Source organism: Myiozetetes cayanensis, unplaced genomic scaffold (assembly GCF_022539395.1).
Source record: "Myiozetetes cayanensis isolate MyiCay16 unplaced genomic scaffold, myiCay2020 scf10, whole genome shotgun sequence".
Taxonomy (NCBI): Eukaryota; Metazoa; Chordata; class Aves; order Passeriformes; family Tyrannidae; genus Myiozetetes; species Myiozetetes cayanensis.
In genome coordinates, this window is record NW_026086605.1 from 28,122,289 (window position 1) to 28,149,173 (window position 26,885).

General features: G+C 40.3%; 2 protein-coding genes across 6 annotated transcripts in view; one reads left to right on the forward strand and one right to left on the reverse strand.

The window, feature by feature from the left end:
- Window positions 1–26,885, forward strand: part of WAPL (WAPL cohesin release factor) — a 135,470-nt gene that overhangs the window by 12,400 nt on the left and 96,185 nt on the right. For 4 of the 5 annotated variants that reach the window (XM_050305525.1, XM_050305522.1, XM_050305519.1 and 1 more), the window contains exon 1: window positions 4,727–4,873. The exons of the other annotated variant lie outside the window; for it this stretch is intronic. The gene's annotated coding sequence lies outside the window, so the exon portion shown is untranslated. Of the gene's footprint in view, window positions 1–4,726; window positions 4,874–26,885 lie in introns of those variants that run through there. 5 annotated transcript variants of the gene reach the window in all.
- On the reverse strand, window positions 844–21,423 carry OPN4 (opsin 4). Its single transcript, XM_050305541.1, has 11 exons — window positions 21,226–21,423; window positions 14,697–14,839; window positions 12,710–12,843; window positions 11,296–11,499; window positions 9,319–9,490; window positions 8,333–8,497; window positions 5,693–5,800; window positions 4,679–4,859; window positions 2,872–3,024; window positions 2,290–2,358; window positions 844–1,035 (listed from the first exon to the last, which is right to left on the reverse strand). Exons 1-11 carry the CDS (start codon window positions 21,250–21,252, stop codon window positions 844–846), a joined length of 1,548 nt encoding a protein of 515 aa, XP_050161498.1. The 5' UTR covers window positions 21,253–21,423.

The window sequence follows — 26,885 nt, forward strand, 5'->3', positions numbered from 1 at the left end:
GCTGCTGTTTAGAGAAGGGAAAAATGGAAATGCCAAAATGGGGATGGTGTGGAATCCACACATCTCTACAACAACTGGTTTTGGGGAACTAACCCTTTTACTCCCAAGATTTACTTTAAAAACACATCTAAATGTAAACCACTTTGAAGTATGAGAAGGCAGATATCAGAGGCTCTGGGGAGATTAGCTAAGACTGGGTTAAACTGGTCTCTTAAGCCACTGTTGGAAAAAGAAGCTGAGGATGGAAAGGACCACTGCCTCGTCCTCAAGGGTTGTCCTTTTTCCCCAGAGTCTCAGAAATTAAAATAAATATCTGAGACTTTAAAATACCACTCAAGTGCATTGCGTGTGATTAAGTTTTCTTTTGGTTGAGAAACTTCACAATAATGAAGAAACCACCTTCAGGAGGTAATGTACAGTTTCCCCCCAAATCTCTGAGCTTTACCTCTGCAATAGCTTTGAAGTTAAATTACACTAAGTGAACAAAGGCCTGTTTTGAATATCACATTTCCCTTTCCTCTCAAGTTAATCCTGGGAGGCTTGTAGGTGAGGTATGTGGAATATACATGAGCAGAGTAAAATCCAAATGAAAGAAATTGTTTCATGAGCTTCATAAAGAGGAAATAATAAAATACAGTGTGACTCAGATCAAGACGTGAACCACTGGAGAGAGTTCTGATGCTGAAAAGATCAGTCCTCCTGCTTTAATCCTTGCTTGTCTTGTGTTGTGTCTTTGGAGGGGCATTTCAGAACAATGCAGGAAGGTATTCTGGATTCAGTCAGTCCGTAGCTGCTCCAGAGCTGTTGGCTAGGATGATACTCTGGCTTGCACCACTCACTTATTTAGCTGTTGGGCTTCTTGTTCTGCTTGTGACTGTTGGTCTTAGGGTACAGGAAACCAGAGTTGTATCTGGAAGGCAGCTCTACCCCTTGGACATTGCTGCATGTTATTGTAATGCTGGGTATCTGAGCTGCCAATGATCCATAGCAAGACACTCCTTTCCTTTGTCCAATACTGTTCAGGCTCTCACCTTCCTAAAGGATGCAGAAATTTGGAAGAAATGGAAAGCACAAACATGTACAAGATCACATTGCATCATCTATGAAAAAGATAATCACTTTTAGATAAGCAGTTTTCTCATTCCCATGACTACCTCAAAACCAACTTAAATGATGGAGGAAAAAGCAGATCTGAACATTTTTTTCAAATATTTCATTAATAACTTATGAGAGAAAACCTGTCAAACAAGTTAATGTATTAAAGCACAGACTTTGCGTTTGCTACTTAAGAGCTGGTCTAGTTTGAAGGAAGACCAGGCTAATGACAGCACATTCAACTATGAACAAAAGTGCTATGAATATGCTTAGTGAACCTGTTTAGGTTCACTGGGCAAGAGGTAATGTAAAATGTGATGATAAGACCATGGATAGTTTGAAGGGGGAAGCAAACTGTATAATGAGGGGAAAACGGGAACGGAGGAAAAGATTAATTAGCATTTTTTGACATAAGCAATGTTGGCTGTCACTTGCAATCAGATAGGATGAGGCTAACAATAGCTCTTCAGGATCACTGCTAACAATGAAGAGATAATTTAAGATAGTTGTATTGCATTGGGGTTAATACTGCAGAGATAAAACTGCCTTGTTTTCACCTGTCTTATTTCCCTACCTATCAAAAATTAAGGCAAATTGAATAACTTCTGATAGATGTCAATTTTTTTACATGTGTGTAGCTGTTTTAGACAGAAGAAGAAACAGACACTAGAACAACATGTTACTGAATAGATGACATTGCATGTTTCAAAAACTGACCTTGATTTCCTCCAGGCTGCATATTTTAGATGTTTTCTGCAACCCAAAAGAGAGAACATCAAACAGTTAACAACATCACTTCGTACAGCTGTACTTGCTGCAAGACTATGGCTGTCTCAGAGGTACAGATATCACAATGACTATCTCAGCTTAGTGTGTATATTATTCATAGGAGGGTGGCACAAAGTTAATGCTTCCATGCTCCACTAAGGAAATCACAGACTTATTAATTCAAGAAAATATTCAGGTTCCTTCAAGAAACTGGACTTAAGGAGAATCCTGTAGTATGTGTGTTCTCCTTCTGCTTAGTTTCAACAATGATCTACCCTTTGTGGTCATGTTTTCTGCATTCTTCTGGGAGTGTCGTGTGATATTTGCATCTCAAAAAATAAATTATTTTGTGCTCAGAGACTGTCATTAGTTTTTGTTCCCTCAGTTACTTAGACACATGCCAAACATGAAAATAATGGTTCTTACAGTAGGTGTAGCCACGTACTCTCTGACATTCAATTCCACCATCAATATGTCATCAGCATCTACCGACGTCTGAAAAATGAACACAGATAAGAAAGACATAAATGGCATGTAGGTATGTCTCAATCTTTTACACATGCAGAATGCAAAGTATAGGGAAAAATGAGGATAGCAGAGACTGAAAAGTAGTGGTAAGCTAAAATAGCCCTTTTTTTACATCTTACTGTAAGCGCTCATTTGATAGCAAATGGTGAGACAGCAAGAAGATTGGCCAAGTAATTTGGACAGTGAGAGACATATCTTACTAAATGCACACTTAAAACCAAACACAAGCCAACATACCACTCAGATGCTAAGTTTTCTAAAGCAGCACCAGAAATACAGCAGACTGATGAATAATGAACCAGGGTGGGAATAGAAAGCTGATGACCTTTTACAGCCCCTAAATCATTACTCATTGTGCTAACTCACAGTGTATCAGCATCTTGTTGGCAGGAACCTTCATGATGAATTATGGTACAATGTGCAGATTTGTTAACTTGCCAGTTGTCAGAGAATTTAGGTATTATGAATGCAGTGTATTACCTTCTCACAGATCCCAGAATCCTGGCTCTTCACTTTTGGCTTGGCTCTTATGTCACTGGATGGAATTGTGTCTTTATCTGTTTCATAGGAAGTCTGCCTGCTGGCAAGTCTGGAGAACTTGCTGGGGGTATCAGTTTCTATTTCAGTACAGACCTAAAATTAATACAGCAAAAACAATCACTCTAGGTTCCTTTGACTTTCATCCAATTTGCCCCATGCTTATAAGAAATACAAAAAAACCCTATCAATTCTGTAATTCTGTTGTGTTTCAAATTTGGCTTTTTTTTTTTTTTTTTTTTTTTTAAATTTCTCCCCAGGATGCACTGCAAAATTTCAAAGAAAATTGTGTTTTCTTACAATCTATTGTTGAAACTTCTCTGATGCATCTTGTAGCTCCAGGGAGACAGTGTTTCCACAGTAGCACCCAATTAGGAAGCACAGGTGTTTGGAGGAATTAGGGCCAAAGTTTCCAAAGTGGCTTGGGTGGAAGCAGAAATAAATAGAAGGAAGTGTCTCAGGACTGCAGAATCAGTTCTTTAGAAACATTTTGTTTCATGAAGGAGCCCTGTCTTTTATAAACTTTGTTCCAATCAATGGGAAAACAAAAAGTAAAAGGACAAAACCCCCATCCCGCCAGTAAAAAGTCAACACTTCTGTTCCTTTCCCCCACTTTGTCAGCCTTTTCACTGCAATGATCAAGAATCACAGAATTCCACAGGTCAGAACAAAACAATGAAACAGTTAATAGGATTGATCAGCAGCTCATGACATACCAGTCTATTTTCTGTTGGACTTTGCCTTAAAATGGGGGACCATAACAGTGTGATATACTTTCCTCATTGTTCCAAACAAGATTCAGACTTACTTGAGGCTATAGAAAATTCCAGAGTGAAGGATGCCAATTGCTTGGAATTTTTACTTTGGGGAATTTTTATTCTCCATTCCGTTGTTCTACTCCGAGTATTAAGTGTTGCTTTTCTAAGCAAAATGAATTGTTTGTGTGGTTCCCCTTCCCCACAGTAGTACAAGAACACAGTCTTACCGAAGGAGTCTGTTGTTTTTTTAAGAATCAGGATTCACAATCTAAAAATGCCACTTTTCTATTAGCCAGTTTTAAAACTGGATTAGATACAATCATTAACTGTGAAAAAGAATTACAATGAACTATTGAATGTGGTTTATTACTTAGTAAAGTAACTTTGGGTTGGAGGAGAGAGCCTGGGATGCCAAATATTTGCCCTGTTCTCAGCTGCTGTGCAGAACATTTGGTTCCACTTCCACTGGCAGCAGCAAGCTGTTGAGGTCTTCTGTGAGAAAGATTCTGTAATGGTTTTACTGATTTGTCTAAATGTGATGATTAATATGTTTCCACATACATCACACTTTCAGAAAGCATTATCTGTTCCACTACAACCTTGCTTTCACTAGAGAACTACCCAACGATGAGCAGTTTGTTTTGTGTGTGTCCAGACTGCAAACCTGTGGTCAGACAAGTGCAGCCTGGAAGTGTGGTCAGGCTTCCAAAGGTGCTCTGGCTCCAAGCTTCCCTTACTTTCTAAAATTCCTGTTGTTCCATCTTTCTGCTCTTCCTTCAATGTCCCCAGCCACTAAGAAAAGAGTGATCTACATTCTTTTACACTTCATCCTTCTCTCTTTTATTTCACTTTGTCCCTCCACCTTCTCTGGAGCTCTTGTCATGAGCGCTGTGATGCATTTCATCTGGAGAATCTGCCACTTTGGCATGACTCTGTATGAAAATGAATTACTTTGCAATTGAAAATGGGTGCATGAGAAGAGTCTCCCTTACTGATTCACTGTCAGAGAGAGAAGACAGTCTCCTTGTTCCTTTCTGCAGCCCACTTGTCTCAGAAGACTGGCTGGTTACGGTGGCTCGTCTGGAGGAGTAATAACTGCTGGAAGACCGTGAGTCTCTGGGAGAAACTCTCAGTAGGGATCCAAGGCAAGGAACATGTGTTGCAATGGCTCTTCTGATGGATAAGAGGTAGAACCAGTCAGATTTTTTTTCTGTCAGCACAAACATTCAGTAAAAATCATAAACAATGCATTTATTCAGAGACATGAACTAATGCTGCATGGACTGGAAAATTAGTGGGTATAAAAAGAGTTTTCCAGGTATCAGATATCTCATCTACAATCACCCTGCAAGATCACTTATTCATGGTGTTCTGCAGAACTCAAATTTATTGCTTGGCAAGGATAAGGGCATTAAAATATAACTCTTGGAACTGAAGGAAGCTATTAAAATAATGTTTTATCTGCTTTCAGCTTAATCAGGGCAGAAATAAAATTCTGTCCCTTTAAACTGAACCTCACAGAAGTCCCACATAATTAAATATTTTAATCTTCCCCTAAGCAGCTATTCCAGCTTCCTCTTACACATCTGTTTGCTGGCTATCTCTAGAGTTGTACAAAATGTGCACTTACTTATATTACAGTATTACTTTGCTCATATGCAATGTAAGGAAACTCTTGCCCAGCTTTCCTCTCCCATGAAGATAGTTAAAAAAATTATGACGCTTTCCTTTGAGGTGGAAAGGTTTCCATCTTTCATCATGTAATAGGTAAATACATATCAGTATTCCATAAACATCTCCAACTCCCACCTGCATAGTAATTTGTTCCAAGTACAAATTCCACTGACATATACATGGCATTGGGAGGTTCTCTGGTGGAGGGCAAGGCTGTCCTACAGAGTTAAAATGAGCAAGTGAGGGAGACTTCAGGTGCTAGTCCTAAAAGTGACAATGTTACTCTCAGATTTTCTTTGTGTATTAAACATAGGTTATAAGACCAAACTTACCTGTATTTGGGGTGAGTGATGGCATAAACGATGGGGTTATGGATGACAGAAGCTTTGGCAATCACAGCTGGTATGGAGTTCATGTAGGGTGTTAGGGCATGGGAATACCTAGAGTAATGCAAATACATCATACATTTAGTGCTGAGTTCTGGATGGTCTATGCAAATACACACTGGCAAGACAATGCTTTATTAGCATTACAGAGAGAGTAAAAGGGGACTTCTGTCCCCAAACAACAAGAGAACAAATTTTACATCCTTTGCCTGTAAAGATCAACATCAATCATATCGCATTTCTGAGAAATATGATTTTCTTGGGGCTTCCCTTGCAGCACTTCACTGCTGTGACTCAGGGTGGTGGTAATTCCCATTTTGTTTAGCCTAGGGACAATGTCAGCCTTCAAGAAGTGAATGTGCATTCACCAGGGGATCTAACTGTTCTAAACTCAGCAGATACACCTGCTGAGCAATATGTCACTAAAGAGGTGTGCAGAATGAGGCATTACAGGTAAAGATAACTGACGAATCTACTTCTATTCAATTTATAATTTTTTTTTTGCCTGATAATGACCTGAAAAGTGAAGGGGAAGTATTTTTCTGAACTAAACAGTGAAGGGAAAGTATTTTCATGTGTCTTATGTTACACTCATCTGTTACTGTGACCATGCATATACGCAGGTGATGTGACTCTGAAGGATAAAAGAATTATTGTCTATCAATCATCTGCCAGTTAATTTCTCAATATAGCTTGAAGTAGTCCATAAGTCTTGGTTAGAAGAAAGTCAATAGAACAGCTCAGACCAAAATAAGAGTAACATTTCATAGGCAGTTTCTACCAGGTAAATCCTCCATAGACCTTAAATGCTATGAAGGCCTCTTCCTGCATTGGTAGAGTGAACTCTAAGTGAAGAATATGTTGTTACTCTGTCAGGTGAGTTGTCTTTAGTCCAAGTCTACAGACACAGACTCCTTGTCTGCCTCCCAGATGTAGCATACAGTGATTTTTATCCAAGTCTGCTGTAATAAAAGTTCACAGGAGGCGTCAGTCTATCAATCTCTGAAAAATCCCAGAAGGATTGACTAAAAGGCATAGTTCATTCATTCAGCTGAATGAAGCAGTATTGCTCCCCAGATGTCTTCATGAGCAAAATTTGCAAATGCTCTTCAGTATGTCAATAGGGTTATAAAGAAGAGTTATAAAATTGTCCATTTGTTCAGATTTTTGTGAGTGTGAGACATGGAGTAGAAGTCAGGTTCAGCAAGCCCTTCATCCTCCTAAGGCAGATTTGATTCTCCTAAGGTAGATGCTGAATCACACAGGGCAGCCTGACAGTTCTATGTAGCTAAAATGGTTAGCTGAAAGCATCTCCTGATTTGGTTTTCTTTAGATCTCTCAGAGTACTGCAAGGTAGCTGTGCTGCGTTTCTGTCTCCTTGCTCTTCCTCAGTGTCTGACTCTTCACATATCACCAGTGGTAGATACCCAGTACCTAAGTCCCCCTTTGACAGGAAATGGGACACTAGGACACATCCTAAGGATTTGCATTTTCAGGTGAGGACTTTTGTTTTCCTTCATGGAGAAAATGTTTGCTGCTGCTTGGAATTACCCTTCTGGATATAAAGGGAGAATTCTCTCAGTATTTTTTCATCTGAAGCCTGTGATTTTAAGAAGATTTTAGTAGCTGCTAGGTTTAGGAAACTGCCTTCCTAAGCTATTTTAGTCAATTTTAGGAAAACCTACTTTTTATTTCTGACTTGAAAAAATACAAAGAGAAGTTTTTGGTACTGTCATAGGAATCTTCCACTTGAGGTTTTGCAGGTGACAAGCCTTCCTAAAGCAGAGAGTCCCACATTTTACAGAGGCTGAACTGAAGCACAGGAAAATTCACATGTTAATGTGGGAGAAATAACCACACAAAGCCAAGGCATCTGGACTCCCAATCCATTACTTGTGCCTGGATTGTACCAACTATAATCTGGGGTCAAGCTATGTGCAGATACTGTTTTAATACTATCATGCTTCTGTTGATATTGCTGTACAAAATGCTGACAATCAAACAGATGAAGAACGTGCTTTGATGATTTATATTTAGGATCTTTTGTATCCAGCATCAAAAATTCCCAATGCAAGTATGTACTAATTTTGAACTTGCTCATACATGGAAGGAATTTCAGCAGTTTCATGTAACATGACAAAATGAACAGACTTTTGTAAGTACAATAAGTGGAGAAAGAAAAGAGAATAACCCCCTGGGTGGATCTTTTTGGGGCCCTTTATTTAGCACTTTGTTGCTAAATAAAGTTGAGATAGTTCAAATATCCTAGCATAGAGAATCTGCATTCAGAAGTCTTCAGCATGTTTTAGTCACAGGTAGCTGATGTTGCCAATAATAACATTAATAACATTCCTGTTTCCTTTCTCTCTTTCGCTTTTTTATTTTTACTTTTCTTAAAGTCAAACTAAGAAAAAAATCACAGTCAGCATGTGTCCTGTTTGTTAAATATCACTTCTAAATGCGTGAATCTTTTGGACACACTTCAGACATTAAACTTGACAAGTAGCTTTGACTTTCCTCTGTCTTTTACAATTTCATAGCTTTTGCTTTCACTGAATATTCCTTTGCTGATACATTTATAATTACCCAGAAAAAGCTACCAGAGCAACAACAGAGTATGGTGACCAGGAAATGACAAAAAGCAAGATGACAATCAGTGCAATTTTGGCCATCTTCCACTCATTTTTCATCCTCCGATACTGTTTCTGGAACTCTTTACTTCCATGTTTGCTTCCAAATGTCTGAACAGACCTAGAGGAAATAAACACAACAGCAAAAAACAAAAGTAGGTAATTGAGCAAATAGCTTCATGAAGTGGCAGCAATTACTCTTCTGCTACTTTAGGCTAAAACTCCTGCACTTTTACTGCATGCTTATGTACGTGACCAGTCCTTCACAACCCAATGCACTTCTGTTGCACTTATCAGTGGCAAAATTCACATGTGCTTCCGTGAAGAAAACAGTCCTGTACCAGTAGAATTTCCACATAAAACAAGTATTCAATCCAGTTGAATAATACTATGTTGAAGACAGTAAGAGAAGTCTTTGCTTGCCAGGGTCTGGCTGTCACTTCGTACTTGTGAGCTAAGTGACCAGACACGCTGGTACAGACAGGACAGATTCCTGCAGGTTACACACCTAGTGCCAGGCTGGCCTTGGTTTTTACTGCTATAGTTTTTTTGTTTCAGAGACCAGTGATTAAATGTTTTATCTCCTTGTCACCCTTTGTCTAAACACGGAATTTGTAGTTCAATTCCATCTATTTTTCTCTGGAATAGTTAGAATACATTGTTGTTAGGTATCTTGGGTGTCCCTTTTGTATTTCTTAGGGTTGGTTAATTTCTGTACCCTTTTCCATGTCAATACACTTGAACAGCTCTGGCTTAAATTCAGAAATGGCACTTCTAAGGATCATACTTCTTACCATGTTGTCTACTGACAGAACTCTTGTCTGGTTGCCTGTCTCAGTTGTGCATACAAAATAAAAGTGAAGAACTTCCCAATTTTCTTCTATTCTTTCTTTCATTCTTTGTTTTAAGGAAGATAGAAATTTGAGACTCTTGGCTACTTACTTGTTGGCCTTTCTGATAGCCTCAAATATAAAGACATAGCTGTATATGATGGCAATCAAAGGAATGACAAAGACAAAGCAGAAAAGCAACATCGTGTAGGCACGGACTGATGGTGTGAAAGTCATGTAGTCCCAGGAGCAGGAAGTCAGCAGCCCCTCAGGAACATATGCACCTAACAAGAAAGGCATGAGAAGGCATAAATCATGAAGTCATTCTGAATGCTGAAATTAGAGAAAGATACTCAGAATAACATGGGATTTAGTCCTATTCTCTGAAAGGCAAAAAGAGTTTAAAAGGATGAACAATTCTTGATGTAAAGCACCTCTCTATTTTCTTTTACTCTGTTGTCCTATTGTATTCGTGTTTAGCAGTCTAAGGCATCCAAAAGCTGAATGATTTTGCTTCAGTTCTTGAATATTTTTTCAAGCTTATCACAGTCAAAGGGCATCTCTCCAAATACTTACTGGGTCTTGCACCAGACCTGTATTTGTTTTTAAGTATCTCCATGTCCTGTCTTCCCAAGGAGTTAAACTAATTGCTACAGCTACCACTTTTTTAAGATCATGCAGGCAAGAGAAATTTACTGGGCAAAGGAGAAAGATTTAATGTGTGGATCAAATTAATTTTGTCATGGAGTAAAGCTGAGTACAAGAAAAAAAAAAATCATACATACCTAACGTTTTGCATGAAAAAAATGCAATCTATTTAAAAGAACTCTGCCAAATGTTCAGCAAATAAATTGATAATAGCAATGTCTTTTTACCTTTGAATTTTAATTTTCACGGTTTACACTGATATTTTCTGTTCAACTCTTAAAAATATTGCACCAGATGTTCTCAAATGCATCTAATTACAGTGTGAGAGTTCATACTGTGGGCGCTATTAGAATCTAATTAAAAGATAACAACACCCTTCAAGCAATTATTCCACCTTCTCCAATTAAGAATCTAGAATCTACGACTATATTGTCATTTTGTTGTTCTAACAGCTCCTCACTCAACCAAAGGCTGCTTCTGCCAGTATTGCAGTTTGCCTGCTTAAACATGCTTCATGTTTATGGGGGACCAGGATGACAATAATATGACAATAACAAAATTCTGCTGAAATTCTGCTCAGTAACTGAGATGGCTGCAACATCCTTTAGTAAAGTCAAACATGTCTCTGTTCTCACCTCAGCTGAGCAGACACATTCTCTTGTGGAATTAGAGCGTAATAATGGGCTGGGGTTTTGAATGATGAGTTCATTGTAACTTACTGACTGAAACTGGTGACTCACAGGAAATAAATTAATGGTAGTGAGGCAGATTCAAATCTCTGTTACACATTGCAAGGATCAAGGTGCTGTATGAGTGTTCCAATTGGCAGGTGTAAAATCCACATTTACAGAAGCATTTTAGTTATTACTAAATGCCATCCTTATTGGAAGCCTTAGTGACAACACCAGTCATGAATGGAGAACATGGACAACACCTAGTGCATTTTGTCCATCTGGAACACAGTCAAGACTTACTAAAGATGTACTTGCACAAAATGCTCAGCCTGTGTTCCTCTTTATTGTGAATAAAGAAAATTAGATTGACTACTGTCTTACACAGCACTTTTGAGGATAAAAAAAAGTCTTGAGAAATAACACAAACACATTGATTTCACTTTTATATTGTTGAATTTGGTTCAATAGAAGTAGGCATGGGATAATAGGCAGGCACCTTCTTCATAAATTTTGGTCATGAATTTATCTACTGTTCTTTATGTGCTTAAGAGAAAGTGCCATTTTCATATAATATTCTGTAATACACACTGGATTTTTTTTTTTTTATTAGAGATCTTCAGTTTCAACATATATTTCATCAGGTTCTTTTTCAAGTTGATTTATTCAAGACTAATATGCAAGCCATTAATTCAACCCTCTCCTGTACCTGTAACTGGTCTTTAATCCAATGCTATGAGGGCAAAAAAGTTTTATTCCATGTCACTTACTCCATCCAAAGAAGGGTGGGAGACTCCAAGCCAAAGAGTACAGCCAGACTCCTACCAGGATTATTAGGGCCTTCTTCTTAGATGTCACTCCAACAGAAGCCAGAGGTTTTGTGATGACAAAATATCTGTCCAAGGCAATCACCATCAAAGTGATCATAGATGTAATGCCAAAGAGAGCTCCACAGAAGGCATACAGCTCACAGCCTTTCAATGAAGATGACAGAAGTAGCAGTGAAATTAATCTGCCCATGCTAATTAATTTCTGGGAGAGTTCAAGTCTGTGTTTCTTATGAACTAATGTCTTCTGGAATTTGTAAAGCAATGAAACTTCAGTTTTACTGCAGTTATAATGCTATTTCAAAGCTGCTGTCTGTCTTGCTAATTACATTATCCATGGAGATAAACTTCAAAGATTTTATTTGCTTCAATTGCTGGAGACAGTGATACTTAACATATTTTCACTCATTGATTTCTGATGTTTCTAGTGGGATCATTTCAGCTGTCAATGTCTTGCCTAAGTCCAACTTTACTGCAACTCCCATTGAAACAGCTGTTTTGCTTAACAATGGGTTTTAGTTATTTTGGTTTCATGGAACAATTCATATCTCAAGGTCAACATAACTGAAGTAAATATGCAGACTATGAATATATTAATGAGCGATTTTTCTGAAGTAAATATTCAGACTATGAATATATTAATGAGTGAATTTAATTGCTCAAACAACATAATGATTAAAGGCAGTGGTTTGGATTGGGTTTTTATTTTAACATGTATGCAAATGAACACTTAATGGAACTAAAAACACACATTTTTGGTCATCAGAGGTCAAAATAGCAACTTTACTCCCCTGACTTCTGGGAAGTAATACTCTCTGTCAATACCTGCTCAAGAGGCAAAGACGAGTCTTCCTCTTACAACAGTTACATAGGAAGAATGAAAGCACCTTCATTCCACATTTTATTACCACACAGGAAGTGTTCAGATAATATTTACTGTTGTGAAAACTCATGTTTTCCAGCCTTTCTTGCCTCCCTTCGCCAAGTGCAAGGCCCAGAGCAGGTTATTTAGAAGATCTTTTAAGCTGGTGTGCTGAGGGGCGTTGCTTCTTTGTCATAGGACAAAGTGACTGGGTCCTGAGATGACTGGGGAGGAATGCTGGCAGGGAGACCAGTGCTGTGCCTCACATTGCCAGTGCTGCCTCTGTATCTGTCTCATGTGTAATTCTGCTCTCCTGGTGGGGAATGTATTTATTGCACACAGACAGAAAAGTTCAAAGAAATATTTATGTCAACACTGAAATGATGTTGATAAGTGTTCTCAACACTGCAAGAGTACCTGAGGATAAGGAAATAGATTAACTGCTACTATGGTAAGAACATAAATAGTTATATCTTAGAAAGAATATATACAAACCTTTCTCACCAAAAATCCAGCGTTTGTGGAGGCTGTTGATGAAAAAAACTGGAGACTGTGTAATGGACATCAGGAGGTCACTTATAGCCAGATTGATGATGAGCATGTTGGATGGAGTCCGAAGGCTCCTAGTCCTAAAAAGAGCAGAAAAGATGTTGCTAAACACTCCTGCACTATTAATTGTGCTGTTACTCTTCCCTGTGAGCCTTGGCAGCTTCACAAATATCAATGCTACACAATAAGCTAGAGCTTCTCATTTCCCTCATGTGCGAACACAAGCAAGGCTCAGTTTTACACCCTTATACTCCTGTGCACTTTGAAGGATTGTTCTGATAACCAGCTCAGTGATGGGGATAAATCATATTGTTCTTTAAATGTTCTAACTCAGTGCATGGCATGTCCATGATTAACAGGAAATTAGTCGATGTACAGTATGGATTTCTGGATCTGGGTTGTGTTAAGCAGGAGAAGGGAGTGCATTTTCCACTGCTGATAAGATCAACAGTGACTTCTAAATACAGGGGTTAAGCAAACTCACTATGTACCACATGAAGCATTTTGTTTTACATTAGTTCTTCTCTATGACACTCATCTCACTGGCCTGGACACTGACTTTAAAGAGAGCAATAACCAGCCTTCAGTGCATCCTGCCTGTGTGTATTATTCTTAGTATTATAGTGCAGTGTAACTTTTTAGCTCATTTCTCAGTTTTCAGTCTAAGACACAATTAAAAATGACCTGAATAAATTATGGTTCTTTGCACTAGTCCAGAATCAATCACTAGAACTACTGTCCCCTTTCTGTCACTTTAGGAGGAAGGAGATATTATTGGTAGGTGCTTATGGGCTGTGAGTATTTGTTCCATAGTCTGCAAAATTACTGAAAATATTTCTGTTTCAGGCAGTAATAGAAACAGTAATGGCTGGTTTACTGTTTGTCATTACTTGAGACTGCTTTGTAAGCACCTGAAGTGTTCTCTGAATTTCTGATGTACTTGTTACTTGGCTATCAGCATCCCTTTCTGTTTTCATAACACCTTCAAGTGAAGACAAGCTGTGTCCTCCAGTGGAACTGCAACTGCTGTGACTGGATTTCCCATATGGGACCAGCAAAGAGCTAAGCCAGCACATGTACTTCATCCTCACATATCCGACCTGCATTCCAACCCTTTCCTGTTCTTAAGGCCATTGTCATTCACACTTAAGTGTCGGTATCTACTTGGAATGCACATGCAGAAACCTAACATTTAATGCACCCCATAAATATAGGCTTGAGACCCAGATTACTTTCCTCCAGTGATCCAAGTTAACCCAGCCAAATTATCATGTAACTGCTGTTATTTTGGTTTACTACATTAGTGCCTAACAACCAATCACACAGTAGAAGCTCACTGGCCTGGACATCATGCCAATGCTCTGCCTCAGTGTGACAAAGCAGACACGGGTAGACATGGTAGACACATCATGTTGTCAGAGAACAAATTTCCCTCAGACATAAGAGTTGCAATGTGGCTTTAGTTGAAAGGAAACAAGCCAAGTGTTAGAAAATGTGAAAAAATGGGGCGTGGCCACTAAGGAACAGAGGGGGAAAAGAATCTTGAGTAGTGAGAAGCAGGAAGAAGGAAGCATCACAAATAGAGACTGTGGGATACAGATGTGCAAACCAGCCCATCAGTCCAGTGCAGACACAGTTCAGGCAGCAGAAAAAAAAAATGAATGTTTCTGCTTTGGCTGCTTTTCTACTGCTTGGCGTAGCTGGGTGATTCTTGGGAGTTTTGCTAACCATGTTGCTATGGCTGTGGTTAATGGGAGGAAGTCAGAGGGAAATGGCAGGCTGCCACCTCTTTTCCTACAGCAATGACTCCTGGTGCATTTTACTGTGCCTGCATAGCAGTCTGATAGAATGCTTGCACCGTGTTTGCAGAGCACAAGGTATGGTTAACATTCTTATATTGGAATATTTAAAAAGACATTCAAAAGAAAGATACCTGCAGAAAGCATAGAAGACCAGGGAATTACCCAGGGTTCCTGTGATCCCCACTATAAGAATGACTATTCCAATCGTATAATGGGCATGGTCTGGGACATCCACTGTAGGAAAGGCATCAGGAACATCTTGCACTGTCATCTTCTATGGAGCAAACAAGAGGTCATAGGTATATTGCCAGACGTCAGAATAAGCTGGCATGTGCTTCTCTGGAAGAGGAAACGGTCCAGAATGCAAAAAGACAGCAAGCAAAAAAAGTCAGAATAAGCTAATGGCTTCCAAAGTACATTTACTGTTGATAATCCTCAGGGAATAAATATGCCATCATCAGTGCAAAGGGTGTTTTATATGTTTGCTGTCTATTTTGAATTTTGGTTCAGAAAAGCAACCTTTCCTCCCTCAAAAGAAAGATGAGGATACAGAGGAGAAAAAAAAGAGACAGGAAGAGACCCATTTCATTGCATCTGACATCACGGACTGCAGTATTTAACAAGTAAGCTTTCCATAGTTTTCATTTCAGGAAAGTTTCTGTACCTGTGAAGTGTGATTTCTGTTGTCCTATGACATCACTGGATAGACTCCAACTAAGCAGAAATGATCTATGGAGAAATAGGCGTTCACTCCTTTAGCAGTATGGCTATTCCATTTCTCCCACTGAATAACACTGAATTCAAATCTGCCCTCAAGAGCTGATTACCAAAGGCCTGGCAGTGATAAACAAGAGTCTTTTGGAAACTAAATTAAGGATCAGGAAAACTAAACCACAAACCCTGTATACCTTATGCCTGGTTTCCACACCAGTTCTGGGTTTGCTCTGCACTGAATAAAAGTATTTTGCTGTCTGTGAAGCAGGATGACTTGATAGAAACTGAAAAAGAATAGCTGTCCAAATTATTCCTGTTCTGCTGCCTTTTGACATAAGGTCAGGCGAGGAGACTTAAACACTTGAACACTCACCTCTGTGCAACTGCCAGTGTCCTAAACACCTCTTGGCATCAGCTCCAACCAGCTAATGGAGTCATGAAAAATACCAGGTCACATCCTCACTCATCTGCAACTTCTTCATAGCCAGGCTTTTCTCATCAAGGGTGGCCACTCGCTCTGGAGTGGTGTGCCATGACCACTGCTCGTGGCTTAAGCCTGCAAGCTGCAGCCATGGCGTTCCTCAGCTACTGAGCTTCCAGAGTCACACCAGCGTAGTGAAAAGACCAGGAAATACTTTGACTCTTTTGTAACCTCCCTCCTGTGAATACTGTCAGCTTGGCTGTGGCCTAGGACCCGGGACAAGGGAATTGCCTACACCAAGGTCTGTGCCTGTACCAAACTTCAGTCGTGCTGTGAGGCTGGATATGTTCTCTCCAATCCTAGGTACTGGCAGCAGCTGTCATGTGCAGTCAGTCCTTTCCAGGAGAAGGAAGGTTGCTGCCAGGAAAGGAGGAAAGTGCACAGAGGTTGATATGAAGCTTTGCCTTTTGTGCTACAGTTGTGTGGTAGTTGGCATTCACTGTTAGAGTGCAGCTCATCAGAAATGCCTTTGACAAAACCCCAGCTGCCAAAGGAAATGGGTATTTGTAGACAACAGAGGTGGATATTAGTTCTGAATACATCTGTGAGGTTGGGCTGAGGTTATCAGAGACAGTGTGTATTTAAAACCATTGTGCCAATAACAAGAGGTGAACCCCAGGAGTGTCTGGAATTCTGGAAGAGATTGTCTTTGCTTTGTGTGCTGAAGATCTGCCTGCAGCAATCCTCAACAACTGGAGTGCACTCCCTGGGTTCCTACATTAGCAGCAATGAAATGCTGGACAAATACTCTGATCTTAGAGAGAGAAAACATAGCTCTGGCTGTTACGGTGATTGGAGAAGAATGTTAAGGTTAACTGGATGACAGTATCATGGCATTTACTGCTCAGGTTCCTGCAGCAAAGTGCAAGCTGGTATCACATCATCAATATCAATGGGAACCTTGCCTAGGTGGAAATTGCTGGGCTCAATACACTGCCAGTAAACTAACAGAAATAATCCCATAGAGTCTGAGATGAAACTTTTTTAAGTAAATGAGATCAGGTGTTGCTTTGGTTTTGGGTTGGTTTAATTTCTCTTTAGCCTTGTGGCCAGAAAATTTTTAAACTGCTGTTCTACAGAGGGCTAACTATGATTATTAATGGAATGGAAATTCCTGATGTTTTTTCCCTGTAACAACCCATTTAGTCAGAACTGGATCAATGTAATAGAAATGAAGCAACTAAAGGAACTTGTTTTGGTTAGAAGAAACAGATTAAAATGGCATTAATTTGAATTAAATTTTTGGGGCACTAAGGACAAGAAAAAATTAAAAGACAGATATAAATACACAGAGAAATCACAAGAGAGGCAAAGTTACTTAAGGGAAAGTAGAAGACTGAAATGACATTCACAAGTGAAAAAAGTTCAGAGTCAATAAAAATGTAAAGTGTGGGAAAAATAAAGGAGTAATATTTATACTGGAGCAGTTAAAGGACATAAATTATACTAAATAGAAGGGCAAAAAAAAAGAGGTCTGTTGCAGAATAAATTAGCATTTTAGCATGGACTTCTTTAGGACTTGGATTTTTACCAGAGGGTACAACTCTGGCTGTTCTCTAAGAGGAAAAAATCAATTGTTAAAAAAATTAATTTCACTATTTTTATTGGAAATACAGGTCTGATTTAAGCCAAAGAAGGATACTAGTTAACCAAGAAGGCATTAGATCAGGCTTAAGGAGTACAAATTCATCAATAAATTGCATACATACAGCTTCCTTACTAGAAGACAAAAACATGTGTCTATCTCAAGTTCAGCTCTGTAACTTCTATTGGAATTGAATAGCAAAGAAAGGACGGGAGAAAAAGATTATGCTTGAGAAAATCAGGTCAGCAGGATAATCAAGAAATCAGTTAATTCCCAAAGCTTTTCTCTATTCAGTTTCTCCAGCGCATTAGCCTTGTTTGTTCTGTCTTCTGTTGTCATCCCACAGTACTTGGTTGGAAGGGGAGAATAAAAATCCTGCTGCTGCAATCTATATTGTTGCAATTGTCCTGTGAGAATACTCTGAGTACTGCAGTGATAATACACAGCAGTGTTGCCTTGTTTTTCTGCTCAGCCTTCTTCCTATAAACACCTCACAATGAAGGTGTTGGTACTGACACTGGTGCTGTTCAACATCTTTGTCAGTGACAGGGACAGTGGGATCAGTGCACCCTCAGCAGGTTTGCTGATGACACCAGGCTGGGCAGAGAATGGACTGGGTGCAGCCCTTGGGAGAAGGACTTGGGGGTGTTCAGAGAAACACAGAATGGTTTAGGTTGGAAGGGACCTTAAAGAATATCCAGTTCCAAACTCCCTGCCATGGGCAGGGACACCTTCCACTAGACCAGGTTGCTCAGAGCCCCATCCAGCCTGGCCTTGAACACTTCCAGGGATGGGGCAGCCCACTTTTCTGGGCAACCTGTTCCAGTGCCTCACACCCTCACAGTAAGGAATTTCTTCCTGATATCTAATTTAAACCTTCAGTTTGAAGCCATTTCCCCTTGTCCTATTACTGTGTCCTTGTAAAAATTCCCTCTTGTAGACCCCCTTTAGGTACTGAAAGACTGCTAAGGTCTCCTCAAAGCCTCCTCTTCTGCAGGCTCGACAAACCCAGCTCTCTCAGCCTTTCGCAGGTTTTATACTTTTGTTTGTGTATGAAAACAGGCCTATTGCTAGAGCTGTGTAAGAATTTGGGGTTTTAATCTCTGAAAGACATGTTATTTATTATTTATTTAGACTATCATTTTGCAGACTCAATAAATAATTTCGCTCTGGTTAACCAATTCAGATGAGCATTCCTGACAAAACATTATCCTGCCTTTAGCCATGATTGGGCTTCATAGAGATGCAAAACATGCAGAATGAACAGTGATGTGGGAATTTTATTTTAAGTAGTCTTAGTAATTGGTTTGTACCCTAAAACAGCCTTGGAAAGGATAATCTTAGTGTAGAATATTTTCATTCTCCATATATAGGCGCAATCCATTGCTAAATCCTGTTCTGTCATTTGCCTCAATAGCTGCATTGTCAAGAATTTATGAAGCTGCTCTCTGTTAGGGTGTTTCCTTCCAGCAGGTCTAGGAGTGTCCTTGTGGAAACACTAGAGTGGAGGGAAACAGTTAGGTTTAATGCAGTCTGCCTTCTTAAAATGCTCACTGTTCTCCCTAAAGGAATGTTTGTCTACTACTGACAACAAAACAGCTAAAACAGAACTGTGTTTTCAGTTGTCTTTCAGTAAACTTGACTGAGGCTTGTAAACTTGAGATGCTTTTCAGGAGTTTGGAGAAAAATGAATGTGTTATAGATAAATATGTCTAACTCCTTGCTGTTCTGGCCTTGTCTGTGGAGGCTGCAGCACAATATGGAGCCTCATTATTCTCTATTTATGGCCTGCTGCCACGGCTGCTTACTGTGGGAGGCAGAATTCTTCCTGGAGGGACAATCTGAGGAGCCAGCCTCCTTCTTTGGGAAGAGAGCAGAGCACAGGCCCTCCTGCTAAGGCTTAGTGCAAGCAGAGAAGGGGTAAAAATTAATCAGCCACAGGGCAGATTCGTTAGGGCACATAGGGCAGAACTTGTATTTCACCGTGAAGTTTGTCAAGACAATTCCAAAGCCAGGAACGGAAAGACTACGACAAGGACATTTTTTCAGCTACTTCTGCCTGAACATGGCAGATGGATTGTATGTAATTTGGTGTAAAACAAGACAAGGAAAGAGAAAAGGAAAAGGAAATAGGGACTGCTATGCTGTTGCTTTTTTGAATTCATCTGACTTGAAACTGCAGGCATTGGTTTTGCAGAATTAATGTTTTAATGGAATAGAGCCCAGTTCCAAAACACATGCAAGTTTTGGCAGTCTGACTTTGACTCTGGCAATGTAACAGGTTCCTTTGTTCTTGATTTTTCTACAAATACAGGTAAGGAAGCTGCTTATTTACACAGTATGACTTACACAACCAATGTGTTAGGCCTTTTACATTACAGCAAATTACATAGGTTAGAAAAATTATCAGGTCAGAAATACTATCATTTCCTGGGGTTTCTTGTGTGGTGTTTGTACTGCCTACCCACGAGAGGCCTCAAACAACTGAGAGCACTCATTTTTCTTTGCAGGTCCTTGCTCTGATTTCTGAGCTTGCCTCTGTAGCCACTTGCTCTGTGATGACAGGCAGCACAGACAGGAGTGTAATCCCACCTCAATTACGGTTTCAGCAGGGTGACGCTGACTGCTAAGCCCTCTTTCCAGTAGACAGCAGGGCTTTCCATGGATGACGTTTGTCTTGTTGAGCAATTTGGATAGTAGATTTTGCGTCCTATCTTCCAGATTTAATCTCAGCCACAAGCAGCACATCCTGCTTTCAGTCCTGAAACTCTCTTAAACCAGTTTTATGTGTCAAACTGAAACACAGAAGTTTGGAAATACAGGCACTTGACCTAGGGAGGGGAAACGGACAGCTAATTAAATCTTTCAGCAGAATAAGTAAAAGATCAATTTTTAATTTTCCAATGTAAATCACTCTGTCCCCAGAATCCTTTTCCATTTTGCCATGCCCTCTCCAGTCCCTTTTTTTCTCCCTGCTATGTTCTGGTGTCCTCTTTCATGTGTTGTCCATCTAATTTAGTGTGTAAGCACCTTGGCTCAGGACACTTCTCTGTTCATTTCTTCCGTAATACACTTCACACATCCAGGTTTTATTAAAATTAGATTTTAAAAACTTTGAAAATTAGGTTGGGTCACATTTTTATTCTCTACTTTTAAACAGACTTTTGTATAGACAGCAGGTGAATAAAATTTTGTAGTTCTAATAGCATACTGAGGGACAAAACCAGGCAGAGGACCTCTGAACTCCTTTGGGTCAGGCTTGTGGGGTCGGATGGAGAATATTTTTAGCAAACCCCAAAAATTCCATCCTGAAGTGTCATCACAACAGACTCCCACCTGCACACTTCCAAGGAAGTTTTCTTTCTCTTTAGTATTTAAAAACCGAGAAAGAGCTTTGAAAGAACTTACCTGGGAAAAATTTCTGAAAAACTTTCTTGGGCAACTTCACGTAACAACTCTTTTACTGTTTACCATAATATAAGCACTCTACTGCACTTACAGATTATTACAGAAATGATGGGGATTTCCATCCTGAATAACAACACAAGAGAGCACTGTGTTTGAACTGCTAAACAGCTGTTTAATGTACAAGAATGTTTCAACAGTTTAGAACGTATTCGATGCACTTCGCCATTAGCCATTCCTTTCTGCCTTCTACCCGTGTAACTCTGCTGAAAAACACTGCTTGTGCAGTCCTTTCTGCATTAAATAAATAATTAAAGGAGTAAAAAGAGGATTTAAGAGTTTTCATTATGTTGTGCATTATTGCATTACAGCACTAAATGTGTACATGCTCCTTAAATGTCCATTTACAATCCTATAAATGCCAGCCTTGCCAGAGATCTATATGCTACAGCTTTTAGTGACAGAAAACACTTACTGTTGGGGCTCTAAGAGGCAGATCCATGAGTGTGTAGGCATTGGCTTCCGAGTCATTCCATGCATTGAAGGCCTCCACAATTTTGGTGCTGTTGGCTTCCTCAGAGGGACAAGAGATCCCCCTCTGGATGGGCTGATTATTCAGGTGAACAAAATCTAAGCAAAAACCAAGAAAGAAGAGCTGTCCTCTGAATTTAAGTCAGCCAGTTTACCTTTCTGTGTGTGTGCAAAGCAGGCTGTTAGATTCTTTGGAATAGTGTGAGATCCAGTGCAGAGTTTCTCACTAGAGCTTCAGATTGCTTCAGTCCATCCTCAGCTGAGCAAAGGGCAGCAGCAGCGGCTTCCATTTAAATACAGGAGGGGGCAGAGCCTGCACATGCCCAGTTTGAAGCTGGTTCCATCCTGATTCCAGCTTTCCTTTAATGACAGTATAAGACTGATGCTCACTTAAAAGTGCTGTCATCTCTTTTTTGCCTTTGACAGATTTATGTCTGAATTGTAATGCTGTTTGCACATTATCTGTGTATGAAAACAAAAAAGTTAAAAGGCTGAGTTCACTGTCTCAAATATTAGACCTTACGGTTCACTTTCACTGTATTGGTGAATTAGTTTTTTGTGGTCTGGTTTTAAAGAAGATAAATGTGTACAGTTCTGCTGAAATTGTCAGAACTCAGATACATTCTGATATTCAACAATGTGCTTGTGTGCACTTCTGTCTTGGAGAATTTAGGTCATGGTTGTTTGTTGGTCCACTTCTAAAAATAAACAAAACATAGGGATAAAACCCACTGACATCATCCTTTTCTGCTCTTTAGTTTAAAACAAACAAACAAACAAACAACAACAAAAAAAGCAAACCACCAAAAAAACATCCCACACAAATACCTTAGCAGAAAACAGCAAATATCCACCTGTTTCAAGAGGTGCCTGCTTTCTTTTTCAGTTGTGTTATGTAGGGCACACACGAGTAGGTTTTTATTCACACAAATCTTGCTTTACATTGCATTGTGCAAAGAGACACGAATTGCTGTATTCCCAGTCGAAGGCCTATTACTGTGGTAAAGTGAAGTTTAATTGCAATAGAGAATTAGGCACAGTGTGTGAGAAAGCTCTTCTAGCAGATACTGCTGCCTAAATATCAGAGAGTTTAGGCCTTCCACCCGCCATCAAAATGCCATTAGCTTCACTGCATCTATAAAAATAGATGGTGTGTACTGTTACTGGAAAGCCTTTGTGAGAAGGCTGTGACAGTAATGGTGGGAACTGTATTGCCCCAGCTCTGCTGCAGAGTCCCTTTCCTTGACAGTCATTTAAGGCAGGCAGTGGTAGCCTTGTGTCACCAAGCCACTGAACATTAACCAGAGGAGACACTTCTTAGATGCTACAGCTTCTCAAACTGTGAGATCTTAAAAATTATTGTTAGCAGACCTGTTATGAAAGGCAAAGATATTCCATGGAGTATCTCTGTCCTGTAGTGCTGGTAGACACAACCAAGCCAGATTTAAACCAGCTGTGGCAGAACTGCACCCCGAGGTGGCTGATGGACTGACAAGTTCCAGCTCTGTCAATGTCTGAGATTCTACAGTAATTTTCTAGAGCGTGCTCTTCCCCCCTTCTCTATGTGTGACATCAGACACATGAATATCAGGGCTATGGTGGAGGTGACATTAATGGTACAAATTTCAAAAGACGTTGTTGTGAACTCCAAATCCATCACTCTGCTCCTGCACACACAGTGCTTGCAGGCAGCACACTGTAAGGATGAGGCAGCAAACAACCGTGCTGGACATTTTGAGGGACAGGACCTCTTTGGAAGACAATTTTCCAGTTTACTCCTAAAGAGGCAGGAGGTGTCATTGCAGAAAGCCACAGTGTGAGACTGGCAAAGGCTCGTAGTGTCTTCAACTAAAGCTTATCAAGGGGAATGGAGCAGAAAGGACACTGAAATGATTGACGTGCGGAGAAAGGAGACAATGGGAGATCTCCCATTTGTGTGTACTTTATGTTCAAAGGAGTTGCATACAGTTACATCCTGATCTTGTCAAACCCATAAGACATAAAGTTTGAGGCACACAATCTTCAAGACAAGCATAAACACTGGATCAGATGTGATCTTTGACTCAACATTCTCATTTTCTTTGCTGAGATCCTCTTAGTTTTCTGCTTTATGTCTTAGTTTTGGACAACGTCAACACAGTCTGTTTACCTGCAGCTTGCACATGAAGTTTTCCTTTTCCCTCAGTTGCAGATAACATTTTTCTTACTTCTTGTTTCCTCTCATCTTAGCAAGAAGTCACTGCACTGAAAATATTTCATTTCCAGTTAGCCTGGACGCATCCAATTTTTTGGCATTTTTAGGGGACCCCATAATATGTTTCACAGAGTAATCAAATCATGGAATAAACGTGGTCTTTTAAAAAGTAATTGAGACATTTCAGAAGCTATGTGTCTTCCTGCTTCATCAGATTTGGCGTTGTTGTACAAGCCTTTCCAGATAGATTAATCTGATTAGTTCAGCAGCTCCTGAGATGTATTATGAAACAATATGCAGAAAAGGAGAGAAAGAAAGTATTCCCAGTGAGAAGCACATGCTAGTCCAAAGAGGGCTACTGCTCTGGTATCCTTCCTTCGCCTCAGGACTCTGCTTTTATGAATGCTAAGCAACTCCAAGCTAGGGGAAAGTATTTTGAAAATTGGACCCTAACACTAAGATTCATGTCCAGTGGAAATGTTATCATATGGTGGTAGTTGTCTGATTCATTATTGAAGCCAACTGCTAGAGGCAATTCAGCTGCCCAGTTTTAAATGTGATGCTTCAGCTTCCATGGAAGGAGAAGAGTCATCCTAGAGCTGCACAAGGTGTGAAGTACAAGACATCTCATTCTCTGTCTCTAGGGCTCAAGAAGTCAGACAAAGACATATAGCAAATCAGTCATAAAACTTCTTCCTCTCAGGTTTGCTTTGTTTTATATGTAGCATTAAACCAGAGAGAGCAGTTCCAAGTATTTTATTGAGATGACTGTTTTTCTTTATAGGTAAGGCTACTTCACTTAAGGTTATCAGAATGTTACGCTTGAGGATCTGGAGGAAAATTTGGCCTTTCTCTCTCCCTTGTTTATTCTCTACCAAAAGCGTATCTCTGTTGTATTCCTGGGAAGCCCTATGGAGAAAACATATCAGTTTGTGACCCCAGGTGCTTTCCAAAGTCATCTGCTCATCCTAAAGCTTTCAAATATTTCTGACCTAGAGCCCCTGGTGGTCTAGTGGTAAAGGCGCCGCGCTATCACCGCCGAGACCCGGGTTCGATTCCCGGTCAGGGCCACTCCCGGGCAGGTGGGGCTCGTTAGCCCTTAAAGGCAACCCACCTACGTCCTAAGGACCTCGCTGCCACCGTCCAAGCTCGCTTGGCCCCGGCAGATGAACCTTAGGATTAAAGGGTGGGCTCAGTTCCGCGCACACTGTGTCTCACCTAAAAAAAAATCCAATGCGCAGGCTGGAAGGTGGAAAGACCTTCCCCGGATCTTCGCTCGCGAAGACTGGCCATTATTATTTCTGACCTAGTTTTATGTGTGAAACATAGTGGAAGTTCACCTGGTTTATGGCAAGGTCTGAATTGCCTTCCAGTCACTTCTGGAGAAAAGAATTAATGCCCAGAATTAATATCTCAGAATTCTGTCACACTGAACTATGGTGAGAACAGCCTTCCCAGTTTTAGAGTCCTGACTTGAGCTGGACACCAGGTACCCACCAAACTACTCTATCCCTCCCCTCCATAGCAAGATTGGTTGGGGAGGGGTAGGAAGGAAAAAATAAGATGGAAAAATTTGTGGCTCAAGATAAAGGTAGTTTAATAAAACAAAAGCAAAGGCTATGTGCAGAAGCACAGGAAAATATTTACTCTCTACTTCCCATCAGCAGGTGATGACCAGCCACTTCCCAGGAAGCAGGGCTTCCATAGGCACAGCAGCAATTCCAGAAGACAAACATTGTAATAACAAATGCCCTCCACCTCCTCTTTTGTCTTGGCTTTTATTGCTGAGCAGACGTAGTATGGTATGGAATATACCTTTGGGCAGTTGGATCAGCTGTCCTGGTTATGTCTCCTCCCAAGGTCTTGCTCACCCCCAGCCTACTGGTTAAGAGGGGAGTGCTGGAGGGACAGCCTTGATGCTGCACCAGCACTGCTCAGCTGCAGCCAAAACACCGGTGTGTGAGTAACACCTTTATAGGTACCAGTGCAGCACAGCCCTGGGAGGGCTGCAGCGTGGAAAATTACCTCCATCTCAGCCAGACCCAATGCAACCTCTACTTCTGTTCATAGGTGTTTTATAAATTACAGGCAAAACCAGCAGTAAACCTGGGACCCTTCCAGAAAACTGAGAAAATTATCTAACAGGACTTGTTCCACAATGAGTGAAAAAGAACTCATTGTCCCCTTCTTTGGCAGGGAGCTCTGTGTGAAATTAGATTTTAGCTCACCTGCAGGAACACAGAGTGGACTGAAAGAACAGGTAATCTGCTGCTTAGAAGATAAACAGACTGCTGTTGGGAAATGCCAGGAGAGTTAAAAGACAGAGGGTATGGTCAGCTAGGTATTAACAACCTTGAGACATCTTTACAAAGGCTCACCTGGGTTTCCTTAAATTTTTTGAAAGATCACACAGGTTTCCAAGGCCAGCATGAGGAAAGAGGAATAGACTACTAAGAAATGGGAAAAGTAAAGTCTCACTCTTCTTTGAGTGCAAATACAGGTCCTGGGATTTGAGTTACCACAAGTGAGGAATGCACAAAGCAAAGTTGTTGGATATTTCAAGTAAGTTGAGTGATTTTATTTTTCCCCACTGTGAGGTAGAGAATGATGGTGATAATTCCTGAAAACATCTTGGGGAAGACAACGCTATGCTCAAAATATGCTCTGCTTGCCCTCTAGACATGCTAGGTCTTCCTGTAAGTGATGGGGTAGAGGGAGGAACTATTGATTTTTCACTTGAGAGCCCGACTATTTGCAGTGTCTGCCTTTCAGAAGGCAGTATCACACCACACAATCCGAGTTCCTGGCAGCCTCCCTTCCACAGTCCCTGCTGTACAGTGGGAGCCCTGGCTGTCTGGTGTGGTATTGCTGGTCAGTGGCTGCAACACCTGAGAACACATTTCTCTCAGAAGCATTTTTAGGGATGTACTTTTGTACTGGCACCTGCAAGAAGCTTATCTGCTTAGATACGCAAGTGAAAACTCGTTGCTCGTTTTATACAAAAATTTGGGTTCAGCCATCTGTGTTCTTTTTGTCTTTTAACAGCTAAGATCTGTCAGGTGGGAGCTCTCCCACTTCTTAGCTGTTCCTAGACAGTGTACTGCAATTTTGGCACCCCAAATTACAAAGCAGGGAGAGAGTTGTGCAAGATATATCTTCTTTGGGCCCTATTAATCATAGAAATTAAATTTAGTTCTTCATGCCTGGAGCAACTTGGCAAGGGGACATGGAGGCAAGGAGATCCTTTGTAAATAAAATTGTTAGACTGCGTATGAAGTTCTGAATGGCCTTTCATGGTAGCATACACTTGGGACTACTCAAAAATCAATAGACAAAATAGAAAACAGTAAATCAAATCAACATGGTTTCTGCTCTGCTGTAGAAGTGAATAATTCACCTCACGGGCAGTT

Bases quoted from the DNA above. Each gene is read 5' to 3' on its own strand.
- OPN4 (XM_050305541.1), bottom strand. From the start codon at position 21,252: ATGGATCTGCCTCTTAGAGCCCCAACA. The intron at 14,840-21,225 runs GTAAGTGTTTTC...TTTGCTCCATAG, and splicing joins TGCCTCTTAGAGCCCCAACA to AAGATGACAGTGCAAGATGT. The intron at 11,500-12,709 runs GTTTGTATATAT...CTTCATTGAAAG, and splicing joins CTGGATTTTTGGTGAGAAAG to GCTGTGAGCTGTATGCCTTC.